At 42.8% G+C, this 27,122-nt stretch overlaps 1 protein-coding gene and 1 pseudogene across 2 annotated transcripts; both read left to right on the forward strand.

Moving 5' to 3' along the window:
* The first annotated feature begins 5,325 nt into the window (after positions 1-5,325).
* Positions 5,326-13,900, forward strand: LOC307176598 (cell division control protein 42 homolog; annotated as a pseudogene). Its single transcript has 6 exons — positions 5,326-5,430; positions 5,977-6,154; positions 10,690-10,822; positions 12,962-13,072; positions 13,213-13,279; positions 13,485-13,900. The product of its transcript is annotated as a cell division control protein 42 homolog (transcript).
* Positions 13,901-21,500: 7,600 nt separating this feature from the next.
* On the forward strand, positions 21,501-26,389 carry LOC307176776 (kelch repeat and BTB domain-containing protein 6). Its single transcript, XM_079903202.1, has one exon. It carries the CDS (start codon positions 21,786-21,788, stop codon positions 23,874-23,876), a length of 2,091 nt encoding a protein of 696 aa, XP_079759328.1. The 5' UTR covers positions 21,501-21,785; the 3' UTR covers positions 23,877-26,389.
* Positions 26,390-27,122: the final 733 nt, after the last annotated feature.

Below are 27,122 nucleotides of genomic sequence, written 5' to 3' on the forward strand. Positions count from 1 at the left end.
TGCAAGGCAGGTCTGGTGGTGGTGAAGTCCCTCAGCTTTTGTATGTCCAGGAAAGTCTTTACTTCTCCTTCATAACTTTGATGGATAGAGTATTCTTGGCTGGCATTTTTTTTCCCATCAATATTTTGAATATGTCATTCCACTCTCTCTTGGCCTATACAGTTTTTCCTCTGAAATCTGCTGACTGACTAATGGGGTTCATTTTTAGGTTATGATCTTTTTTATCCTGATTTCTTTTTAGAATTCTGTCAGTATCTTTGATTTTTGACAGTTTCATTATAATGTGTCTTGGGGAAGGTTGTTTTGCATTGAGATGATAGGATGATGTCATGAACTTGGACGTCCAATTCTCTACCCAGGATTGAGACATTCTCAGCAATTATGTCTTTAAATAAACTTTCTGACCACTTCTCCCACTCTTCTCCTTCCAGAACCCTAATTATTCTAATATTTGTACACTTGATGGCATCCCATATATCACATAGGGTTTCTTTGGTCTTTTTCATTCTTTATTCTTTGTTTTCCACTGATTGTCTTGTTTCAAAGTTCCTGTCCTCTAGATCATTTATTCTGTTTTCCATTTGGTCTACTGTGCTGTGGATACTCTCTGTTGCGTTTTTTGCTTTATTCATTTGTTGTTCTTTTCTCAGCTCCAGGATTTTTGTTTGGTTCTTTTTTATTATTTATATTTCTGTTAAATATCTCATTTTGTTCATGTATTATTTTACTCATTTCATTGAATTGTCTACTTGTGTTTTCTTTTAGCCCCTTGCGTTTCCTCAAAACAGCTGCTTTGAATTCTTTGTCAGTTAGATCACAAAATTCTGTGCCTTTGAGTCTGGTTATTGGAGGATTGTTATCTGTTTTTCATGACATGTTTCCTTGATTCTTCATGTTCCTTGTAGTTTTCCATTGCTGCTTTCTCATTTGAAGTAGCAGAAAGCTCTTCAGATCTTTACTAGTTGCCTTCAGGTGGGATATACTGTTTGTTGGCCCTGTTATATCAGAGATTTTTCTCTGACCTTGTATGGATCCACTTGCTATGCACTTCTTGCTCTCTCTCATGGTAGGACTCTTAGGCCTTTTTTGTCTTCTCCCGTTTTTTGTTTTCTGCCTCACCACACGGCTTGAAGGATCTTAGTTCCCCGACCAGGGATTGAACCCCAGCCCACGGCAGTGAAAGCCTGGAGTCCTAACCACTAGACCGCCATTCTCCCGGTATTTATATCTCACCAGGCTGGCTGCTGAAAACTTCTCTTTTGTTTTCTAGAAGGTGGAGCTACAGCTCAGGTTTGTGGTTTCTCCCTTGCCCACAGACCCTGGTCTATTTTTTGGACAACGACTCTGCCAGACAGAGCTCACTCTCACTGCTGCATTCAGGAGTGCACACAAGGAGCCAGCCACAGACTTGGGGGAGGTGTGGGTTTAGCACACAGGGCATTGATGGTGCCCTCGGGCCTCGTGGGGGAATCCTAGGGTGAGGTACTCCCAGAGGGTCTTGGGTGGAATTCCGACAGAAATCCTGGGTGCAGTCATCAGGAACTGTGTTCCTTTAATGCCTTTTGATATTCTTTATCTTTCCTGATCTCCCTCCCCCCAGTCACGGACACCCCACCTCAGTACTCTGCATGCTACTGGAGAGAAACGGGTTTCTCCAGCAGCATCCCATACAGCTGGAGAAGCTGAGCACTCAAACACCACTTTTTTGTCTCCGCTATGGGAAGGGTCGCTGCTGGCTAGTTCTGCAGTGTTACCTGGGGGGAGTGGTGGCACTGGCAAAGTTCCTCTTACCATCTCCTATGTGTCCAATCTCGTATGTGTTTATATTTTTTTGCTGCAACTATGTGCTGGAATCTTCCTTTGGGAAGGTTCACTTCTACAAAGTCTCTGTTGTCTCTGGGTTTCTGCCCAAGTCAGCACTCTTTAGGTTTTCCCAACTGCAGCCTAGAAGGGGTTAAGCAGGTTCTCCGACTCTTGATGTTTCTGCAGCCCATACTGAGGACTGTCTACCTATCACCATAGGCACAGGTGCGCAAGACTCCTACCATGTCCCGTGGCAGATGGTGCTGGATCCCTCAATTTGCAGAGGAACTTTTGTTAATGGATGGATGTTTAACTAGTTGTTAAAAAGGACAAACAAGAGAGATGTCTTACACCACCGTGATGCTGATGTCACTCCCCATATAAACTTTAGAATCAGTTTGTTGTTATCCGTAAAATAACTTTCCAGGATATTGGTTGGAATTGCTTGAATCTATAGATCAAATTGGGAAGAAGCATTGTTACTTTTATTTTAAAAGAGTATTTACAAATTATGAAGAATTTGAGTCACTCGATAACAATGAGCAGCTCCAGGATACAGATTATAAGGTTCTTTAGGAGTTGAATGAATTCTATATAGTATAAACTATGAACCAATATTTAAAGTATTGTCTCAGCTCTACTTTTTTTTTTTTTTTTTTTGCGATACGCGGGCCTCTCACTGTTGCGGCCTCTCCCGTTGCGGAGCACAGGCTCTGGACGCGCAGGCTCAGCGGCCATGGCTCACGGGCCCAGCTGCTCCGCGGCATGTGGGATCTTCCCGGACCGGGGCACGAACCCGTGTCCCCTGCATCGGCAGGTGGACTCTCAACCACTGCGCCACCAGGGAAGCCCTCTACTTCTTTTTTAAAAAATTTTTATTGGAGTATAGTTGATTTACAATGTTGAGTTACTTTCTGCTGTACAGCAGAGTGAATCAGTTATCCATATACATATATCCACTCTTTTTTAGATTCTTTTCCCTTATAGGTCCTTGCAGAGTATTAAGTAGAGTTCCCTGTGCTATACAGTAGGTCCTTATTAGTTATCTATTTTATATATAGCAGTGTGTATATGTCAATCCCAATCTTCCAATTTATCCCTCCCCCCGCTTCCCGCCCCCGACCCCCCGTAACCATAAGATTGTTTCCTACATCTATAACTCTATTTCTGTTTTGTAAATAAATTCATTTGTACTATTTTTTTTTAGATTCCACATATAAGCAATATCATACGGTATTTGTCCTTCTCTGTCTGACTTACTTCACTCAGTATCACAATCTCTAGGTCCATCCATGTTGCTACAAATGGCCCAGCTCTACTTCTCTGCTTCACGTTTTATTCTTGTTTTTCTTTGGCTTAACTGAATAAGCATCAGCGGATGATCTAATAAGAGTAGTCTACTGTGTAGTTCTATGGAAATGACAGTGATAAATAAAACACAGTCCTTACCTTCAGGAGCTTCCAATTGAGTTCCTATGAAAATAATTAACTGTACAACTATGTGGCATGATGAATGTAGCAACTGTTCTGGGGAATGTTTTGGAGTGAGTAAGACAAAGTTTATTATTTGAGGTATTTCTCAGAGAGGAAATATGTGCCGGAGAAGACTAGCTGAAACTATTTTAAGCCTAGTGGAATTATGTGGATGAGAGATATTTTCATTAACTTTTTATTTTGATAAATGTCATGCATACAGAAAAGCTTAAAGAGTATTTCAGTGAACATTATATATGCCACACATAGGTTTAATGATTATTAAAATTTTGCTACATCTGCCTTCTTTCTTTCCCCTTTCTCTCTCACATATGTATCTGTGTATATATATGCCAATATGCGTGTTTGTGTGTTTGTTTGTTTTGTCCAATTTGGGATCCAACTAGGATTCAAACATTCCATTTGGTTGCATGCTTTTATTTTCTAGATTAACCCCTCTTTTTTCCATATGACATTGATTTATTTTATTTATTTTTAATTGAAGTATAGTTGACTTACAGTGTTGTGTTAATTACTGCTGTACAGCAAAGTGATTCAGTTATATATATATATATAATATATATATATATACATTCTTTTTTTATATATATTCTTTTCCATTATGGTTTATCGTAGGACATGTTGTTTATCCATTCTATATATAATAGCTGACATCTGCTAACCCCAGCCTCCCACTCCATCCCTCCCCCAACACCCTCTCCCTTGGCAACCACAAGTCTGTTCTCTATGTCCGTGATTCTGTTTCTGTTTCAGAGATAGGTTCATAGGTTCATTTGTGTCATATTTTAGATTCCACATATAAGTGATATCATATGGTATTTGTCTTTCTCTTTCTGACGTACTTCACTTAGTATGATAATCTCTAGTTGCATCCATGGTGCTACAAAGGACATTTTTGCATTGTTTTTTTATGGCTGAGGAGTATTCCATCATATATAGGTACCACATCTTCTTTATCCATTCATCTGTCGATGGACATTTAGGTTGTTTCCATACCTTGGCTATTGTGAATAGTGCTGCTATGAACATAGGGACGCAGGTATCTTTCTGAATTATAGCTTTGTCCGGATATTGCCCAGGGGTGGGATTGCTGGATCATATGGTAATTCTATTTTTAGTTTTCTGAGGAAACTTTATACTGTTTTCCAAGTGGCTACACCAACTTATATTCCCACTAACAGTGCAGGAGGGTTCCCTTTTCTCCACATCCTCTCCAGCATTTATTTGTAGACTTTTTAATAATGGCCATTCTGAGTGATGTGAGGTGGTACCTCATTGTCGTTTTGATTCGTACTTCTCTATGACATTGACTTTTGAACAATCCAGCAAAGTTGTTTTGTAGAACAATCTACATTCTGGCTTTGTCTGGCTGCTTCCTCATAGTGCTGGTAACTGTATGTTGAATCTTGTGTGTCAACTTGAGTGGATCACAAGGTGCCTGGATATTTGGCCTGGATATTTTTTCTGGGTGTGTCTGTGAGGATGTTTCTAGAGGAGATTAGCATTTGAATTGATAGACAGTAAAGCACATGGCCCACCCCACTGTAGGTGGGAATCATCCGATCCATTGAAGGCCAGAAGAGAACAAAAGGGCAGAGGAAGAGAGAATTCACTCTCTCCGCCTGAATGAATTGAGACATCAGTCCTCTCCCGCCCTCCGGCTGGGATTTGTACCATCAGTGCTTCTTTCTCAAGCCTTCGGACTCAGACTTGAACTACTTCTCAGTCTCTATATTCATATAAGCCAACTCCTTGTAATAAATCTATCTATCTATCTATCATCTATCTATCTATCTATTCTTCTAACAAAGTGTATGACAGTGGCAATGGGACGTCTCTTCCAAGATCAGGTTATGGAAAAAACTCTGACGTGGGCTCCGTCTCTCTGTCTCTCCTTTCATGCTGGGATAGTGTGGTATGGGGAGAATCTGAGGCCCTCATTGCAACAATATTTAAGAAACTGAAGCCTGATAACAATTTTGTAAAAGAGCGTGTGAACAGGTTCTGCAGTGCAAGTAGAGTTTCGAGATGACTGCACCCCTGGCCTACAGCTGTTGCAACCTCATGAGAAACAGCGAGCCAGGAAAACCCACCCAAGTCTTTCCTGGATTTCTGGTTGGCAGAAACTGCAGGGTAATAAATGTTGCTTATTTTAAAGATGCTGAACTTGAGTGTTACTTGTTTTCCAACAATAAGTATTTACCCAAAACTGTTCATCTCATGGTTTTAGCATCCACTAACAATCACTGCCTGACTCTATGTTTACTAGTTGCTATTCTTCTGTAAAGAAGGCTTTCTTTTATTTTTATTTTTTTTGAGTTGAAAGATAATTACATCTTATTTGAATCAATAGTGTTATTTCCACTTCGAAAGCAAGATGGCAGATTAGGAGGTTCCAGGTTTTGGTCCCCCTCACAGAAAGACCAATAAGCAACTATTCACAGACACAACTCTTCTTGGGTGGGGAATTCCCTGGCGGTCCAGTGGTTAGGACTCCATGCTTTCACTGCGAGGGCCGGGGTTTGCCCCCCCCCCCCGCAAAAAAATTACACCTGTGTGAAAATCCTAGAACCCAGGGTTGAGGATGAAGCACCCCTTGAACAACAAAACTGAGAAAAGCCACATTAAGTGGGTAAGAGGAGTGGTTTCACTTTGACCATGTGCCTGCCCCTCCCCCAGGCTGGAACAGTGCCACACAGACAGCGTTCCCCTGCACCTACAGTTTCTCCAGCGGGGAAAAGAGAGCCCGAGGTTGACATCCTGCTTGGCAGGTATTCAGAAGTGCTTCCCCGGGGGCACGCTGCTGTCTCATCTCGTAGGAAACACTGGGTGAATCAGCAGGGCTACACCAAATGGGGTCAGCTAGAAACAAAGTAGGAGGACAGGGCTCATAGCAACCAGCGCAGGGATCATGCTGTGGCACGGTGTTCCTGCTGGTGAGGGCGGCCGATCAGAGCCCCAGCCATGACTCCATCCACCCACGCATCTGAGCTAGTTGCTCCCCATCTGAACAGGGAGCACAGTCTGCAGCTCTATCCAGTTTTGGTACACAACCAGCAGTCCCGCCAGGCCATGGAGCTCATTCTACCGCCCCAAGGGCACAGGGAGCCAAGCTAGCAGCCTTGCCCAAACGCAGAGCGTGCTCTCTCCCCACCCATCCGGAGGAGCCTGTGTAAGGCGCCTGCACAGTAACCCTGTCAACCTGTAGAGCCTAGCCTTCAGCCCCGCGTGAATTGCAGCCTGTGGCCCCGCCTGTTTGTTGAGCATAGCCTGCAGCCGAACCTGGACAGAAAACCCCGGTTAGTTACCCTGCCCAAGGGTGGAGCAGAGCCTACAGACTCCCCACCAGGGAGCCCAGATAGTAACATTGTCTGACTGCAGAACAGAGCCCGCCCCCCAACATTCGAGCACAGGCAACAGCCCTGCCCAGTAGAGACCCCAGAGCAAGCCCTGCTTGCCTGTGGGTGCTCCCAGCTGACACATGCAGAGCCCCAGACTGGGTTGTCTGGCGAAGGGTTTCTCTGCCAAAGTAAATCCGTAGGCTCTGGAAAAGGAGAACTCTTCCTCAAATATGCAGATAACAATGCAAGGATTCAAGAATCTCAAGTAATCAGGTAAACATGACACCATCGAAGGAAACTAATAAAGCTCCACTCGCCCTAAAATATTTAGAGTTATGAATTGAATAACAAAGAATTCAGAATAAACCCTTAGAGAAATTCAGTAAACTAGGAAAAAAACACAGAGATAACTAAACAAAAATAGGAAAACAGTGCATGAACAAAATGAGAAGTTCAGCAAAGAGATAGAAATCATTAAAGAAAAAAAATCAGAAATCCTGGAACTCAAGAAAGCAATGAGTGCACTGAAATATTCAATAGAGAGTTTCAACAGTCAGATGAAAGAATCGGTGAACTTGAAGATAAGCCTTCTGAAATTTTCCAGTCAGAGGATCAAGAAGAAGAAAAGAAAAAGAGTGAAGAAAGCATACAGGACTTATGCAATACCATCAAAGGAAGCATCACTGACATTATGGGAATTCCAGAAAGAGAAGAGAGAGAGAAAAAGGGAAAATAAAATTAGTATAAGTATCTCTTCTGACCGCAACAACATGAAACTAGAAATCAATAACAGGAAGTAAATTGGAAAATTCACAAATATGTGGAAATGAAACAATACACTCCTGAACAAATATGGGTCAAAGAAGAAATCAAAAGGAAAAGTCAAAAAGTTTTAAAGACAATCAAAAATAGATATGCAACTTACCAAAACATATGGGATGAAGCGAAGTAGTTGTTTTTTTTTTTTGGCTGTGGCATGTGGCTTGCAGAATCTCAGTTCACCGACCAGGGATTGAACCCGGGCCACGGCAAAGTGCCGAATCCTAACCACTAAATCACCAGGGAACTTCTGAAAGTAGTTCTAACAGGGAGGTTTATAGTGATAAATGTCTAAATTAAGAAAAAAGAACTATCTCGCATAAACAACCTAAAGTTGAACTATACCTCAAGGAACTAAAGAAAGAACAAACTAAACTGAAAGGTATGAGAAGAAAGGAAATAAGCAAGATTAGAATAGAAATAAATGATAGAAACTAGAAAAACAGACACCATAATGAAGTGGCAGTTATCCCTGGGATGCAAGGTTGACTTAACATACACAAATCAATAAATGTGATACAGCACGTTAACAAAACGAAGGATTAAAATTATATGATCATCTCAATCAATACGGAAAAATATTTGATAAAATTCAAATGACCCGATTAAACAATGGGCAAGGACCTGAATAGACATTTTTCCAAAGAAGACATACAAATGGCCGACAGGTGTACAAAAAGGTGTTCAACATCACTAATCATCAGGGAAATGCAAATCAAAATCACAATTAGCTATCACCTCACACTTGTTGGAATGTCATTAAGAAAATGAGAGATAACAAGTGTTGAGGACGATGTGGAGAAAAAGAGAACCCTTGAGCACTGTTGTTTGGAATTTAAATTGGTAGGGCTAATATGGAAAATTGTATGGAGGTTCCTCTAAAGTTAAATATAGAGCTACCATGTGACCCAGAAATCCCACTTCTGGGTACAGATCCAAAGGAAATCAAGTCAGTATTTTGAAGAGGTATCTGCACTCCTATGTTCACTGCAGCATTATTCACAATAGCTAAGAAGCAGAAATAACCTAAATGTCCATTGATGGATGAAAAGATAAAATAAATGTGGCATATAGAGAGAGAATGAAATATTAGCCACAAAAAAGAAGGAAATCCTGCCACCTGAACAACATGGATGAACCTGGAGGACATTCTAAGTGAAATAAGCCAGACACAGAAAGACAAATACTGTATGATCTCACTTATATATGGAATGTAAAAATCTCAAACTCATAAAACCAGAGAGTAGTATAATGGTGGTTGCCAGTGGCTGAGGGTGGAGAAAATAGGGAGGGATTGGTGAAATGGTACAAAATTTCAGTCGTAAGATGAATAAGCTCTGGGGATCTAATGTACAGCATGGTGACTATGGTTAATAATAATGTACTGTATACTTGAAATCTGCTAAGAATAGATCTTAAGTGTCCTCACCATAAAAAATGTATAAAGGTAACTATGTGAAGTGTTGGATGTATTAACTCACTTGATTGTGGTAATCATTACACAAAATATATTAAATCATCATGTTATACACCTTAAAAATCATGTTGTATGAACTTAGCATATATATAATTTTTATTTGTCAATCATACCTCAATAAAGGTGGGGGTGGGGGAGAAGTGTGTTGTTTAATCTTCAAGCATTTTGAGATTTTCCAGTTATTTTTCTGTTATTGATTTCTAGTAATTCCACTGTGGTGTGAGAGCATATTTCATATGATTTCTTTTTTTTTTTTTCCCGTCACGCTTCACGTCTTGCAGGATCTTAGTTCCCTGACCAGGGATGGAACCCGGACCCCCAGCAGTGGTGTCTGACATTAAGTTGGAGAAATTCTAGATCATTATTGTTTCACTTTTTTAAAAATTTCTTTCTCTCTCCTTTCCTTCTAGTATTCCCCCTGTGTGTATGTGACACCTTTTGTAGTTGTCCCACAGTCCTTGGAGATTCTGTTCCAGTTTTTTTTTTTCTAGTCTTTGTTCTCTTTGCTTTTTATTTTTATTTATTTATTTATTAATAGATTTATTTATTTTTATTTACTTATCTTTGGCTGCATTGGGTCTTTGTTGCTGCTTGCGGGCTTTCTCTAGTTGTGGCGAACGGGGGCTACTCTTCGTCGTGGTGCGCGGGCTTCTCATTGCACTGGCTTCTCTTGTTGTGGAGCATGTGCTCTAGGCACGTGGGCTCCAGTAGTTGTGGAATGCAGGCTCAGTAGTTGTGGCTTGAGGGCTCTAGAGCACAGGCTCAGTAGTTGTAGCGCACGGGCTTAGTTGCTCCACGGCATGTGGGATCTTCCCAGACCAAGGATCGAACCCCTGTCCCCTGCATTGGCAGGCGGATTCTTAACCACTGCACCACCAGGGAAGTCCCTCTTTGCTTTTTAGTTTTTGGTTTTGCTTGATATATCTTCAAGCTCAGTGATTCTTTCCTCAGCTGTGTCCAGTCTACTAACAAGCCCATAAAGGCCTTCTGCATTTCTCTTATGGTGTTTTTGACCTCTATCATTTCTTAACTTTTCTATGCTTCATTAAGGTTTTTTTCTTGAGGTTTTATCTTGTTCTTTTGTTTGGAACACATTCCTCTGTTTCTTCATTTTGCTTGACGCTCTGTGTTGGTTTCTACGCACTGGATGAAACAGTTACCTCTCCCAGTCTTGCAGCGTTGGCCTTGTGTAGGAGATGAGCTTTATTGTTCTAGCTGTCCTAGCTCTTCATTGTCTCAAACCTTTGTGAGCCAAGCAGTTTATTTTACCTTTAACAGCTCCCCGTCACTGAGGCTGTACCAAGACCAGTCAGTGCCAAAGGAGAGGAGTCAGGCTGATTAGAAGCCAGACCCTCAGGCAGCAGCTCTTACAGAATGCAAACATACACAGTCCCTTGTCGGCAAGCATAAGCTACCAGAGCCAGGGAACCTGGAGGCGTCCTCGGGGTAGCAGTCACAAAAATCAGGGCTCCAGACAGTGCATTAGTTCCTTTCTAGGAGATACCCGTGAGCTGTGGCGAGGCAGAGGGACAGGATAAGATGGCGTCCCCTGGCTTTCATTCCTTGAGCCCCTCCATAGCCTCTAGATGTATGCCAGTTGTAAAGCTTGCTCCTAGGCCAAAGCTCCAGGACAAACGTAGGCCTCTTTCACAGAAAGCCCGGGGGTGTGTTTCAGTCAGCTGTTTGGGCAGTGCCCTGGCGTGGTAGCCTGCCAAGAACTGTCTATGGGATTGTTACAGTCCTGCGCACGTGCAGGAGTGCAAGCCGCCCGGCCACCAGAGCCAAGGAATCAAGCTGCCAAAACCTGGGCACCAGATGTAAACATGGGCGCCAGATACGTAGAAGAGCTCCTCTCCGAGAGATGCTGGCACACTGGAGAAGGGCAGAGGTAAAGTATGAAGATAGCATGTCCTCGAGGTCTCAGGGAAGGTCTAAGGTCAGCCTTAGATGTGTCATTAATCAGAAGCCTGCCCCTCAGGCTGTGGCTATAATGATAAGGCGATAGGCTTCTCCGACTTGCTGTGGGAAAGACAGACCTCCTGGGTCTGTTGCCTCCTGCCGTGCCCCAGGGGTGGTAGGAGTTTATAAACTCTTTCTCCTTGGTTCCAGTTGTAGGACTCCTGGAGCATAAACACCACTGGCCAGCAGAACCGGGTGATATAGAGGTGTCTCCTGGCAGCAGCCACAAAAGTCAGGGCACCTGACAAGGGTATAAGCTCTTTATGGGAAGATACCAGTGAGCTGGAGCAAGACAGAGGGAGAAAGCAAAGATTGCATCCATGGGTCTCCATTCCCTGAGAGCACCTCCATAGGCCCACATAAGTGAGCCAAAGCAGAAGCCTGTCCCTTAGGGCAAAGATCCTGATGAAGGAAACAGGGGGACTTCCCTGCTGGAGCAGTAGTTAAGAATCTGCCTGCCAAGGCAGGGCACACAGGTTTGATCCCTGATCCGGGAAGATCTCACATGCCGCAGAGCAACTAAGCCTGTGTGCCACAACTGCTGAGCCTGCGCTCTAGAGGCCGCGAACCACAACTACTGAGCCCGCGTGCCACAATTACGGAAGCCCACGCACCTAGAGCCCATGCTCCGCAACAAGAGAAGCCACCGCAGTGAGAAACCCGTGCACCGCAACAAAGAGTAGACCCCGTTTGCCACAACTGGAGAAAGCCCGCATGAAGCAATGAAGACCCAACGCAGCCAAAAATAAATAAATAAATAAATAAATAAATAAATAAATACAAGTAAGGAAACAGGCCTCTTTCTCAGAAAACCTGGGGAAGCGTTTCAACCTGCTATCTGTGCAGCGCCCTGGGGTGATACCCCGCCAAGAACTGTCTCCCTGTGGGACCCAGGAGCGCAAGCCCCTCTGGCTTCCAGAGCCAGGTTATCAAGGGGCATCCCTTGGGTGGCAGCTGCAGACACCAGGTCACCAGACATACAAACTGGGGCACTGGACATATATAGAAGTTCTTCCCCTTTGGGAGATGTTGGTGCTCTGGAGAGCAGCAGAGAGGGTGGTGATACACCCACTGGCTGGAGCAAGGTGGGGCGGGGGGGGGTGGGTAGTGCAAAGATGGTACCCACCAAAAAGAGAAAAAAGGGGAAAAAAAGCAAAAAAAGAAAGGAAGGAAAGAAGGAAGGAGGGGAGAAAGAGAAAGAAAGAAAAGAAAGAAAAAAAAGTTAAAAAAAAGGAGAGCCAGAATATTGCACCCGCCAGCCTCCATCTCCAGAGAGTTTCCCAGCAGGCCCCTACCCCTCAGACCAACACTGTCAAAAGTAGCAAGTGAGTCCTTTTTCACAGAAAGCCTGGGCACTTTTCAAAGGGCTGCTTCTTTGCTGGGCCCTGGTACCCATGGGTCTGCCCACCAGCCCTCAGTTTGCTACAGCCCATGAGTCTCCCGTGTGCAGGCTCTGCTGGTCTTCTAAGCCAGATATTTGGGGGCTTGTCTCTTGGGTGCAGGTCTTAAAGGTTGGGGTGCCCAATATGGGGTACAGACCCTTCACTCCTCAGTGAGACGATTCGGGTTTTGAGTTCCCTTCTGTTGCAGATCCCTGCACTGGGGGTGGGGGATTTATGGTGAGATTCTGCCTCAGCCTTTCCCACCTGCTTCCATGTGGCTTTACCAGGTGTGAAGGGCTGCTCTCGTTTACCAGGTGTGAAGGGCTGCTCTGCCAGTTTTTAGCTTTCTTTCAGAGGAAACTGTTCCACATAAATTCGGTGTGTCCATGGGAGGAGGTGAGTTCAGGATTTTCCTATGTCACCATCTTGAACCGGAACCTCTATCATTTCTTTTTGGTTTTTTTCTTAGGATTTCCATCTCTCTGCTTACATTGCCCATCAGTTCCTGCATCCTGTCTATTTCATCCTTAGAACCCTTAGCATATTATTTATAGTTGTTTTCAATTCCTGGTCTGATAATTCCAACATTCCTGCCATGTCTGGTTCTGATGCTTGCTCTGTCTCTTCAAATTGTGGTTTTGTGGGCAGTGGAGCTGAGGTCAGCATCAAATTTGAAATATTTAAAGTGGATACAGAACTGTTTCAGCGACGCAGACAATTAAGTGTGTTGTCGGCGATGGTGCTGTTGGTAAAATATGTCTCCTGATATCCTACACAACAAACAAATTTCCATCTGAGTATGTACCAACTGTTTTTTTTTTTTTTAATTTTTTTTGCTACACCACACATAGTATGCAGGGATCTTAGTTCCCCAGCCAGGGATAGAACCCGTGGCCCCTGCAGTGGAAGCATGGAGTCTTAACTACTGGACCACCAGGGAAGTCCCTGTATGGACTGTTTTTGACAACTGTGCAGTCACAGTTATGATTGGTGGAGAGCCATATACTCTTGGACTTTTTTTTTTTTTTTTGGTGGTACGCGGGCCCCTCACCGCCGTGGCCTCTCCCGTTGCGGAGCGCAGGCTCAGCGGCCATGGCTTACGGGCCCAGACGCTCCGTGGCATGTGGGATCCTCCCGGACCAGGGCACAAACCCGTGTCCCCTGCATCGGCAGGCGGACTCCCAACCACTGCCCCACCAGGGAAGCCCTACTCTTGGACTTTTTGATACTGCAGGGCAAGAGGATTATGACAGATAACCTCTGAGTTATCCACAAACAGATGTATTTCTAGTCTGTTTTTCAGTGGTCTCTCCATCCTCATTCAAAATGTGAAAGAAAAGGGGGTGCCTGAGATAACTTACCACTATCCAAAGACTCCTTTCATGCTTATTGGGACCCAAATTGATCTCAGAGATGACCACTCCACTATTGAGAAACTTGCCAAGAATAAACGGAATCCTGTCACTCCAGAAGCTGCTGGAAAACTGGCCAGTGACCTGAAGGCTGTCAAATATGTGGAGTGTTCTGCACTCATACAGGAAGGCCTAAAGAGTGTATTTAACAAAGCAATATGGGCTGCCCTGGAGCCTCCAGAACTGAGGAGCTGCAGGTGTGTGCTGCTATGACCGTCTCTCCAGAGGCCTTTCTGCACAGCTGGTGTCGGCATCATACTAAAAGCAATGTTTAAATCAAACAATCTTAAAAATTAAGATTCGTTTTTGCAATAATGACAAATGCCCTGCACCTACCCACATTCACTCCCGTGAGACAAGGCCCATAGGTATGGCCCCCTTCCCCCTCTCAATAGTTAATTTTGAGTGATTGTGCATTGTCAGAAAAATGATCAGTACTAGTTTTTGTTTTGTCATTTCAAAAAAAATTTTTTGTTGTTGTTGTTGTTTTGTTTAAAAGCAAGGCATGCTTGTGATGACTCTGTAACAGACTAATTTGGGTTGTTGAAACAGTTCCCAGTTTCCACTCTGGAGAGCAATCTGGGATTATCTACCTTTTTAAATTTTCCTTTTTTGGGGGGTGGGGCAGGGAGGTGTGTGTGGGATTTGTTTTTATTTAATCATGTTTTTTTAATTCATTAACCATTGGACAGCCCTTAAGGGGAGGAGGACGGATTGATTTCACATTCTACTTCCTAGATCTAGTTTAGAAAACATGGTCCCCACCTGGTGCTCTCAGGAAGGAGTATAGTAAACGCCTCATTTAACAATATACTCCTTTTTGGGAATTCCCTGGCGGCCCAGTGTTTAGGACTCCGTGCTTTCACCGCCGTAGGCCTGGGTTCGATCCCTGGTAGGTGGAATTAAGATCCCGCAAGCCGCGCAGTGGGGCTAAAAAAGAAAAACTTTACATATATACATATATATATATACTCTTTTTGAAAGTTGCCTTTTCTCTTCACCCTTGAATAGGTCCAGTATTTGACGAAACTCATGAAAAGTGGTTGGAATCTGTCTTGCCCCTCCTCTGTTCTAGGATGCACTATATATGTGACCCTGACTCTCAAGGAAATTGGTTTGCCATTTGCCATTGATTTTTTTTAAGTTAATTTCTAACTTTTTTCACTGACAAATGAAGAAAAGTACTGCACCTTCTGAAATACACAAAATGGATTGAGTATGCAATTAAAAAACATTTTTTTCCCTATCAAAAAAAATTTGTGGTTTTGCCTTTTAATTTTTTGTTGATATTGGGACCTGATGTGCTGGGTAAAGGGAACTGCAGCAAATAGGCCTGTAGTAATGCAGCCTTGAGGAGTGGGGAGGGGAAGCCCTATTGTTCATGATTAGGTTTCAGCCTTTTAGGGGGCCTGTGCCTCTGAACTGTGAGCTTTAAGTGTATTTTATACTGTTTTCCTTACCCTTAGGTGGGATAGAGTGGGCTGGAGTTGGGTATTTCCCTTCTCCCACCTGGAAGGCTACAGTTAAGTGGAGCTGGGTATTTCCCTTGTCGGGCTTTTATAAGACCCCAGCAGATTAGGCTCTGATTAACTAGTTTCTCCTGAGGGCAGGCCTGGTGCGAGAGTGCCTTGGGGTATTTAAAAACAGGCTCCGTTTCCCCTCTCCCTTCGGAAGCACGAGGGGATTTTTCTCCCATGTTTACCGTGAGAACTCTCAAGCTCCCAGAGTCGGAGGCCCCCCTTTGAATGGGTCCTCTGGAGCTTTTAACTTCAGAGTTGTCTGCCCTGAGCCTCTAGCAATTTGTCAGTTGTGTTTGGAGTCTGCCTGCCTCAGCCCTGGTTCCTGCCACGGTTCCTGCCCCTGCGTCTGCCCTCCCGGTAAGCCAGTACACCCTGTTGTTGCGTCTCCAGTCTTGGGAACAGCCGTGTGCCCTGTGTCCTTCCCTCTCTTATGGATCCAAGAAGAGTTGTTGATTTTTCACTCCATTCAGCTTTTTAATTGTTGTTAGGATAGAGTGGTGACTTCCACGCTCCTTACATGAGAAACCGAAATTGTTTTGCTTCTTTTTTTTTTTTTTTTTTTTTTTTTGCGGATGGCATCTTTTTCTTTTTTGAAGTGGTCACCAGTTCTGAGCGCTCTAGCAGGGACCAGAAGGGAGGGTTTGGGGGAACATCCTTCTCTCTTCTTTTAGTTGGAGGAAGTCAGCTGCCCTCCTCCCAGCCGCGCACGCGAACGGCAGCCGGGGCCCATGCAGGAATAATGCTGCTGCCTGCTCCGGGGGTGCCTGTTTTGCATTTTTTAATCGTGACACATAAAGTACATGTTGTACCCCTTGTAGTTTTGTGGCGGTATTGGTGGTTAGGACACAGTGTAAGATCCCTTCCACTGGGATTCAAGGTTGGTCTTTTGGTGGTATCTTTTCCAGAAGAGGGAATTTCCAATTTGAAGGTCATGCAGGGTGTGTGGTGGGAAAGGAAACCTGAACTGTTGATGATAAATGAGTGTATTTAATAAAACTTTAACAATATTTAAGGATATATATTATTTTTAAAAAATTTTATTGGAGTATAGTTGATTTATAATGTTGTGCTAGTTTCAGGTGTATAGCAAAGTGATTCAGTTATACGTGTGCATATATTCGTTCTTTTTCAGATACTTTTCCCACATAGGTTATTACAGAATATTGAGTAGAGTTCCCTGTGCTGTACAGTAGGTCCTTGTTAGTTATCTGTTTTATATATAGTAGTGTGTATGTTAGTCCCAAGCTCCTAATTTATCCCTCCCCCTACCTTTCCCCTTTGGTAACCATAAGTTTGTTTTTGAAATCTGTGAGTCTGTTTCTGTTTTGTAAATAAGTTCATTTATATCATTTAAAAAAATGAGTCCACATATGAGTGATATCATATGATATTTGTCTTTCTCTGTCTGACTTACTTCACTGAGTATGATAATCTCCAGGTCCATGCATGTTGCTGCAAATGGCATTATTTCATGTTTTTTTATGGCTAATATTCCACTGTATAGATGTACCACATCTTCTTTAACCATTCCTCTGTTGATGGACATTTAGGTTGCTTCCATGTCTTGGCTATTGAAAATAGTGCTGCAGTGAACATTGGGGTGCATGTATCTTTTCGAATTATGGTTTTCTCTGGATATTTGCCCAGGAGTGGGATTGCTGGATCATATGGTAATTCTATTTTTAGTTTTTCAAGGAACCTCCATACTGTTCTCCACAGCGGTTGTACCAATTTACATTCCCACCAGCAGTGCAAGAGGGTTCCCTTTTCTCCACACCCTTTCCAGCATTCATTGTTTGTAGACTTTTTGATGATGGCCGTTCGGACCAGTGTGAGGTGATACAAGGATAGATATTAGATCAAATTAGGGTCACGTAAGGTCCAGAAGAGGTGAGAAATCTTCATTGGCCTGCCAGTATTATTTCATAATACATAATTATGCATAAGGGAATAATCAGTGTTGACTGGAGGGGGAGGATCTGAGGATCTCCAGGACCAAGTACAAGATTTGGGGCAGGTTGGGTGCCTCAGAGAGTTTGGCTAGTTTGAATTTAAGAGCACTGTTGGCCTGCTTTATTTTTCCAGAGGATTGAGGGTGGCTAAGACAGTGAAATTTTTGTAGCAGTGGAAGTACTTGTTGAATATCCTCAATAACCTTACTGTTGAAGTGGGTTCCTCTGTCACTAGAGAGGAACAAAGGGACCCCCACGTAGGGAAAATTCTTTCTGGTACCAGCTTAGCTACAGTTGTGGCAGTAGCCTGTTTGCAGAAAAAAAAGCTTCTAACCATCCCGCAAACAAAGATATACATGTCCTTCTTTTTTTGTGTATAAAGAGGGAAAAGAGTAACGAGTAATTGAGGGGTCTAAAGGTGGAAGAAGACGATAGAGTTTTTCAGGTTTTGAAACACAGACGTGGAAGGAGTCCCAGTTCGAGGGATCAGCGTTGTTTCCTTGGTCGTGGCATAGAGAGGCGAGGTGATCGTGAAAAAGCTAGGGATCCGGGTCAGCAATAGGCACCTAATCCCAGAAACCCTCAGGGTTGTCTTGGTCTCAGGGAAGGGGTCTTTTTTTTTTTTTAATTTTTATTGGACTATAGCTGTTTTACAATGTTGTGTTAGTTTCTGCTGTGCAGCAAAGTGAATCAATTATACGTATACATATATCCACTCTTTTTTAGAATTCCTTCCCATTAAGGTCACTACAGAGCTATTAAACAATAGCTAGCAACAAAACCAAACCAAGAGGGCTTCCCTGGTGGCACAGTGGTTGAGAGTGCGCCTGCCGATGCAGGGGACACGGGTTCGTGCCCCGGTCCCGGAGGATCCCACATGCCGCGGAGTGGCTGGGCCCGTGAGCCATGGCAGCTGAGCCTGCGCGTCCGGAGCCTGTGCTCCGCAACAGGAGAGGCCACAACAGTGAGAGGCCCGCGTACCGCAAAAAAAAACAAAACAAAACACCGAAACCAAACCAAACCGAGAGATGGCCCCCAAAACCAAAATCAAATCCTTACCGTGCTACCACAGACAGTTTTCTGCAGCACATGGATCAGGGGCTGGACTCCAGCCTGAGATCCCTAAATCGCCCTTCAGGGAAGTGGCACAGGGGCTCAAAAAGCCTCAGGACCTGGGTGGAGAAGATGGGGGCCCAGAGGTGGGCTTCTAGTTCCATTCCAGTAATGGCACCAAACTGTCAAAGACAAAAACCAAACAAGTAAGGAAACTGAGTTTATTCAGAATATTGCCATCGTGGAGAACAGTTCAGAATCAAAGGCAGGGTGAGTTTGCCTTAGACTGTTATAGGGAGGGTTTGGACAAGTTATAGGTAGAGTAGTTTACAGTTAGAATTGCTTTTGTAACTAGGGGAAGTCTTGGTCGGCTGACTAGGAAATGTGTATTTTGGTGTCTAGCTAGTTTGGGCGCACTTCTTTTTTTTTTTTTTTTTGCCTCACAGCGCATCTTGTGAGATCATAGTTCCCCGGCCAGGGATCAAACCTGGGCCTAGCAGTGAGAGCACCGGGTCCTAACCACTGGACCGCCAGGGAATTTCCATGGGCGCACTTCTAATCTCAGTTAATCATTCATGAGACAAAGGACTTGGAGTTAGAGACCCTGTGTCTGGCCTTGTTGGCAGGTTCAGGCAAAAATGGAAACGTCTGTGTTTAACCTTCTCGCAGGTAAATAAGGGGCTCCTCTGTGAGCCCTATGGTAGTCATGAGAAAGAGTAGACAATGACTCTCATCTAAGTCACGCGGGAGAAGGTGGTTTGCCGCAGTTACCTATTTCCAATCACAAAAGGATAGGATCATCTCCAGGGAGAAAAAAAAAAAAAGGTTGAAGAGATTTCTTAATCATCACTGTTTGTCCTGTGGCACAGGGATTAGGTAAAGTTCAACGCTGTCAGTTTCAAGGTTAATTTTTTTCCATTATGATCCAGTTGTTTTGGTAGATTTGTTGAAAAGATTTGTTGCTGCCAATGCTTTGTTTCTAAAATGAAAACTTCAGTCCTCAGTTGCATTAGCCACATTTCAAGTGTTTAAGAGCCACATGTGGCTAATGGCTACCATAATGGATAACCCAGACATAGAACGTTTTCGTCATCACAGAAAATGCTACTGAACAATACTGCTGTAGGCCTTACAGCACAGTGTCTAATAAATGTTTTGAATTTTGTGAAAAGCAGTCGAAAGCAAATTACACTGTTAGAGGCACATATGAAAAAGTTAAAACTCAATGACTGAGCACAATTTATTTTGAGGATTTTATAGTGAAACAATGTTGATAAATACAAATATAAAAACACTTTTGTAAAGCATACATTAGACCAGACTAATTCAAGGGATGTTTGGGTATGTATGATGCTGAACTCTTAGGATCCCACACAGTACAGGGTCTCTTTGTTAAATATTTTTATTTAAAATTCTCCTTAATAACTAGAATTCCAGAATCTTCAGTTAATTTGGGGATGGTAGTGAAAGGAGCTATACTGGATTAGAAGAGAATTAATTATTTAATTAATGAAAATACTTCAGCACTACTTCTGGAACATGAAATATAGACTTTGTGAGACCACAAATTCTTGATTTAATTAATTAATGAATGAATTAATTCATTAAGAATTAATTAATTAAGAATTAATTATTTAATTAATGAAATATACTTCAGCCCTACTTCTGGAACATGAAATATAGATTTTGTGAGACCACAAATTCTTGATTTGCGTACTTGAGAAAATTCATACATACTGCTGAGACCACAGTTGAACAGCCCTGCAGATATTGCTAGATGTTTAAAATATGATCAGATCCTTCAGAATTTTCTCCCAGAGAGGCAAGTTTAAAGGCTGCACAGTGTAAAATCCAAAATACTGACAATACCAAATGCTAGGGAGGATGTGGAACAATAGGAACGCTCATTAATTGCTGGTGGGAATGCAAAACAGTACAAGCCACCACTTTGGAAAACATTTTGGCACTTCCTTACAAAGTTAAACATAGTATTACCATGTGATCCAGCAGTCACAGTCCTTGGCGTATACCAAAATGAGTTGAAAACTTATGTCCATGCAGTAACCAACACGAGTGTTTATAGCAGCTTTATTCATAATTGCAAAAATTCAAAGCTAACAAAATGTCATTTAGCAGGGAAATAGATAAGTAAACTGGTATACGTACACAATGGAATATTACTCAATGATAAAAAGAAATGACTATCAAACCGTGAAAAGACATGGGAATCTTAACTGAATATTACCAAGTGAAAGAAGATATATTCCAACTGCAAGACACTCTGGAAAAGATAAAACTAGACAATAAAAAGATCAATGTTTCCCAGGGGCTGGGGGCAAGGAAGAGGAGGCATAAGTAGATTGAACAGAGGATTTTTAGGACCGTGAAACGATTCTGTATATTACTGTAATGATGATAGGTACATGACATACATTTTTCAAAACCCATAGACCTGTACAACACAAAGAGTAAACCCTAACATTAAACTACACGCTTTAATTAATGATATATCAGTGTTAAGTTCATCACTTGTAACAACGGCACACACTAATGCAGTATGTTGTAAACAGCGGAAACTGAGAAGGGGTGGAATATATGGGAGCTTCCTGTAGCTTTCTGTTGGATTTTCCAGTAAACCTAAAACTGATCTTAAAATCTATTTATTAAAAAAACAAACCCAAAACTTAAAGGTATCTCTGCAGAAACCTGCAGGGTTTTTCCCATTTTCCTACAGGCGCATGATTTCAAATGAGAGGTTGCTACATCTTTCATAAACGTTAGAAGAAAAGCTAAAACTTATTGAACCTTTATATTATGGGTACTACGTATAAGTATGTTATTCTACTAATCAACAAATATTTATTCAGAGCAAGTATATCCAGCCTACGTTTAGAGGTATATCACCTACGCAATTTAGTTCAATCGTCACACGCTATGAAATACTATTGCTATTAACGTTTTCAAAAACAAGAACTCTGAGAAGTCAAACAACTAATAAACACTAGAACGGGTATCTAAACTGAATTCCACACCCAAAGTTCGAAACCATAACACCGAATAGAAGAGAATTAGCGATTTCTAACTCCGTCATCCGAAACAATGAACAGCCGACAATCTCGCGATGTTGTTGCGGCTACTACTACTCCCAACATGCAAAGCGGCTACCGTGCCGCAGCCCGTGCCGCAGCTGGTGCCGCAGCCTATGCCGCAGAGTCCGGAGGGCCCCGTCGTGCCTCGAGGCGCGAAAGGTAACCTGGGAGCCGTAGTTCTCCTGGACGCCTACTGGTGTTGCCAGCGCGGCGGTGGCGGATCGCTCGGTTCCAGCCAGTAGGTCCTGTGAGGGCGAGCTGAGGCGGAGAAAGGGCGTGGAACTGGAAACGGGTGAGTCGGACGCGGTCTACGCGGTCGAGGGAGGCGGCACCGCGGCTTAGGGTTGACTTAAATAAATGGACCCGTGCTGCAGTCTCTCCGGAGACACCGCGGTCTTAGCGTCAGCGAGCAGAGGGTGAGGAGGCGCCAGAGCCCGGTCCTTGCACCCGTACTCGTCCTCAGCTCTCCGCCAGCATCTCCACCATGCAGTCCCGGGAAGAAGCTTCGCGCTCTCGCCGCCTTGCCAGTCCCCGCGGCGGGAAGCGGCCCAAAAGGGTTCACAAACCCACGGTTTCAGCTTTTTTCACGGGCCCGGAGGAGCTGAAGGACACGGCCCATTCCGCAGCCCTGCTGGCCCAGCTCAAGTCCTTCTACGACGCGCGGCTGCTCTGTGATGTGACCATCGAGGTGGTCACGCCTGGCAGCGGGCCTGGCACGGGCCGCCTCTTCCCCTGCAACCGTAACGTGCTGGCTGCCGCGTGTCCCTACTTCAAGAGCATGTTCACCGGCGGCATGTACGAAAGTCACCAGACGAACGTGACCATGCACGATGTGGATGCCGAGTCCTTCGAGGTGCTGGTCGATTACTGCTACACGGGTCGTGTGTCTCTGAGTGAATCCAACGTGGAGCGCCTGTACGCCGCCTCCGACATGCTGCAGCTCGAGTATGTGCGTGAAGCCTGTGCCTCCTTCCTAGCCCGCCGCCTTGACCTGGCCAACTGCACGGCCATCTTCAAGTTCGCCGACGCCTTTGGCCATCGCAAGCTGCGATCACAGGCTCAGTCGTTTATAGCCCACAACTTCAAGCAGCTCAGCCAGATGAGTTCGATTCGGGAGGAGTCTCTGGCAGATCTGACCCTGGCCCAACTTCTGACTGTCCTGCGCCTGGACAGCCTAAACATCGAGCATGAGCAGACCGTGTGCCACGTGGCGGTGCAGTGGTTGGAGGCGGCTCCCAAGGAGCGGGGTCCCAGCGCTGCAGAAGTCTTCAAGTGTGTCCGCTGGACACACTTCACCGATGAAGATCGGAATTACCTGGAGGGGCTGTTGACCAACACCATGGTGAAGAAGTACTGTCTGGACCTTGTTGAAGGGGCCCGGCAGATGCGATATGGTGACACGTTGTGCAAGTCTCTGGTGCCAAAGCCAGAGAGCAGCAGCGGTGGCAGCAGCAGCGGCGGCGGCGGCGGCGGCGTTAGCAGTGTCGTTAGCGGCGCTGGTGGCGGCGGCGGCTGCAGCAGCAGCTCTGTTGTATCGGTGGCAGAAAATCCACCCCAGAGACTGGGTGTGTATGCCAAGAAGATGGTGATCTTCTTTGGACATCCCAGAGATCCCTTTCTGTGCTGTGACCCATACTCGGGGGACATTTACAAAGTGCCATCACCTTTGACCTGCCTTGCTCACACTAGGACTGTGACCACCTTAGCTGTCTGTGTCTCTCCAGACCATGACATCTATCTGGCCGCCCAGCCCAGGAAAGACCTCTGGGTGTATAAACCAGCCCAGAATAGTTGGCAGCAACTTGCTGACCGCCTGCTCTGCCGTGAGGGCATGGATGTGGCATACCTCAATGGCTACATTTACATTTTGGGTGGGCGAGACCCTATTACCGGCATTAAACTGAAGGAGGTGGAGTGCTACAGTGTCCAGAGGAACCAGTGGGCACTGGTGGCTCCCCTGCCCCATTCTTTTATTTCCTTCGATCTGATGGTAATTCAAAACTATCTTTACGCTCTCAATAGTAAGCGCATGTTCTGCTTTGATCCCAGCCACAATATGTGGCTGAAGTGTGTTTCTCTGAAGCGCAATGATTTTCAGGAAGCCTGTGTCTTCAATGATGAGATCTATTGCATCTGCGACATCCCTGTCATGAAGGTCTACAATCCAGTCAGAGGAGAGTGGAGGCAGATTAATAACATTCCCTTGGTGTCAGAGACTAACAACTACCGGATTATCAATCATGGCCAAAAACTGTTGCTGATCACCTCACGCACCCCGCAGTGGAAAAAGAACCGGGTGACCGTGTATGAATATGATATTAGGGGTGACCAGTGGATTAATATAGGTACCACATTAGGCCTGTTCCAGTTTGATTCTAACTTTTTTTGCCTCTCAGCTCGCGTTTATCCTTCCTGCCTTGAACCTGGTCAGAGTTTTCTCACTGAGGAGGAAGAAGTGCCCAGTGAATCTAGCACTGAGTGGGATTTAGGTGGATTCAGTGAGCTGGACTCTGAGTCAGGAAGTTCAAGTTCTTTATCTGATGATGATTTGTGGGTTCAGGTAGCCCCTCAGTGAAATGCGCAGGGTCAGCAGAGTGTGTTATAGATAAGCTGAAACTCTAAGGTGTTTTTACTGCTTTGGAAGGTATCTTAAAGAGACCCTTTCGTTTTGCTGGGAAAAAAAAAAAGAAAAAAAGTTGATTAATTTCAGGTTTGGTTTAGAAAGGGTATTGTTTGAAATACTAACGTAATTTAATGTTACAGAATTTAAACATTAAAAGAAATCAACCTATTTAATAATTTACTGTTCTAAAAGTCCAGTGTTGATTGTTTAGTATGTTTATGTTTGATGACAATATAAGTTAGTTGTAATCAATAGTCTTCTATTATTAAATCTTACATTCTGTCTTGTGCCACAAATACTTAAACTTGAATTTTAATTTCTACAATAGAAAAACTGATTGGTTAGGAATTATTAGAGAGGGTTGGAAAGCATATATTTTCCTTCAGAACAGTGTAGTAGATTTCCAAAACTTTAAACTAGTGGGTTTTTACAAAATGTGTTCTAACACATATAGTCTGCTAAGTTTTAGTTCAGTTTTCTCCTCTTTTGTGAAAAAAAATACATATGTTTAATGTGACTGAATGGTGATTTCATTTGTGATAATATATAGAATGGTCATACGCTCACTGAAAGTAAAAACAAAAAAACAGGATTCTACTTTTTGAAAAGAAATTTCAGTTTTAAATCTGTAATATAACGTGTAATTTGCAAATAGTGACCAATTTTCCATCTAAAAAAATTCCATTCTAGTAGTGTCACCAATCATCTAAAAACCTTTTTAAAAAAAAAACAAAAACCCAGTAACTTGCTTTGTAGGTTCATATTTTAAATCTATACTTGATACATGCTTCACTGAATCAGAGGAATAATCCTTTTTTCACTGGACATGATTGTGAAAATTTTTATCCACTGTCCTAAAAAGTTTATGTGATTCTTAAAATATTTTGGCTGTACAGTTTTGGTGTTTATCTTAGAAGATTTGTCAACAAGATGTGATTATTCTTTACTGTTTTGTGAGTAATATTGGTTTTGAAAGTATGTATTAGTTAAGAACAGTATTTTATTGAAATCAGTAGCTATTGTGTCTGTCAACTATAAGATCAAGTGCCAGCAAAGAATTTTCAAACTCTAAGTTGTGTATAGAACTGTTTTGTGTAGCATTGAAAAATTCTGTCAGTTTTGTAAGTCGCTAAATGTTATTATCAGCTTAAAGGTATTTTTCTATTAAAAGTTTACAGTTCAATAACATAAGTGGATGATAGCATTTGGGGCCAGTAGTGAAAGTATATTTCGTCTAAAATATTTCTCTATGCAGTGGTGTACAAGGCTATTTTATTATGGTATTTGTATCTGTTCTGTGTTTCTCTATGAACCATGCTCCAGTCTTTGTTTCTGTCAGCATATGTAAGGGAAAGAAAGTCCAGAAATAGAGAATAAATCACACAAGACTTACATTGTTAAATACATGAAAACATAAGTGCTTACCTCTTGAGGGTTTATTAGATATAGTTGTTATTGATACATATACATGATAAGTGACCAGATGTTTATGGTGTATAACTTTTTCTACACACAATCAGAATGATCTCCCTGAATCTCCATTCAGTGACATGATAATTCCTCTTCTGTGTTTATTCTCTAGTGACAGTGTGCTAACATTTCTTACACCCGGGCAGAGTACAGAGGAATGTGCTCTTTCTGGTAGGGAACTGGATTTTTTATTGAAATACCATAGGATGAAAACAGAGAGGAAGACGTAAAAGGTTGTTTTTTTTTTTTTTAAAGATATTTCTTAGCCATTTTGATGGGCTGTTTGAAGATTCTACAAGACATTCCTGTTCAACATTTTTAGTGAAATAAGATGCTTGCTTATCCTACCAGTATGTGTTCCTTCAGAAGGACAGACATGCTTTTAGTTGCCTGAGGCTCAATTTTGTTCCATTTGACATCAGGGTTGTTTTCGGCAGTGTCCTTAACACAAAGCTGTTTCTCAATAGGGTTATTTTTTTGGCCAACTTTTTCTTCACCAGGAACTTCTTGTTGATAGCTTTTTCCTTTGTCGGGTTGAAATAGAACAGTGATGATCTCAACCAGACTATCCTTCTGCAGAATTAAGGTGTGCAACTGATTGATAAAAGACAGATTCTCCAATTGTCATTTTCAACCTTTAAGTTAAAGCCTAAGCGAGATAGTAGTAATATCTTGGTTTACAAAGAGATTTTCTTGGGAAGAATTTGGTTTCGTGCTATATTTGTGAATTAGAGAATAGTTGTTAATCATTATTTTACGGATAAGTGATTTGTATGTGATTAGTTACAAATAAAACATACTAGAATCTAGACTTTCTGATTTTTTAATTCATTGTTTCTGTTAAATGTATAAAACCCTTGCTTGTACAGTGAATGACAACTAGCAGTGTTGAAATCCCTTCTTGACTGGAAAGTACCCTTGTCTCTGTTTTCCAATTAATCACATCTTTTAATAAATATGTTTGTAGGACTGCTATTTGTAAGATTTAGAATGATGTTAATTATCTTTCGTATCTGTCCCTGTAGTCTGAAAAGTTCAAAGGACCCCAATTTTAAAAAATTCTTTTAAGTTCAAACCATAAGTGGTGTTAGGATTTCCAAAAGGGTAAAGTAGAAATATTTGTACCTGATCTTGTTGAGAATCTGGGGAACACTTTTGATCTACTCCCAAGAAAAAGGCCGGTGTCATAACATCCCTGAAATTATAAAAGTATGACTACTTCTGAAGCTCATCAGACTCAAGATAAGAGCACTTGTGACAGTCTCTCCTCCCCATACCTGCGTAAAACCTTTAACCCTTTCATCATTCTAACTAACTTTAAAGGAACATTTGTTAGAGCAAATATGATAAAGCAGGGAAGTATGAGGAAGCAACCTTACTTACAGAAAATGTGACTATCAGTAGAAACCTAAAAGAATCAGTGTCATTTTTAGAACCAACTAGAGGGTTCAATGTATACAAACCAGTTGTTTTTTTTAATAATAATAAAAAGCAAAAGACACTGTTCACCGAAGTTGCCAAACCTCAGAGTACCATGGAGGCATAGGTTTGTGCAGAATAGGGGGAAGGGCCCCCCTCCTTTACTCTGCGCCCTTTGTCATTCTTATCTGTTTCATCAAACTTCCATTCCTCACATCTTTAACCTTGAGGACTCAACATGGTCCAAGGCACAGGGAGAGTAGGAAACAGATACTGTTGTATAACATTCCATCCATATCTGAGACATTT

The sequence above is a fragment of the Stenella coeruleoalba genome, assembly GCF_951394435.1.
Source record: "Stenella coeruleoalba genome assembly, chromosome: 18".
Classification (NCBI taxonomy): domain Eukaryota; kingdom Metazoa; phylum Chordata; class Mammalia; order Artiodactyla; family Delphinidae; genus Stenella; species Stenella coeruleoalba.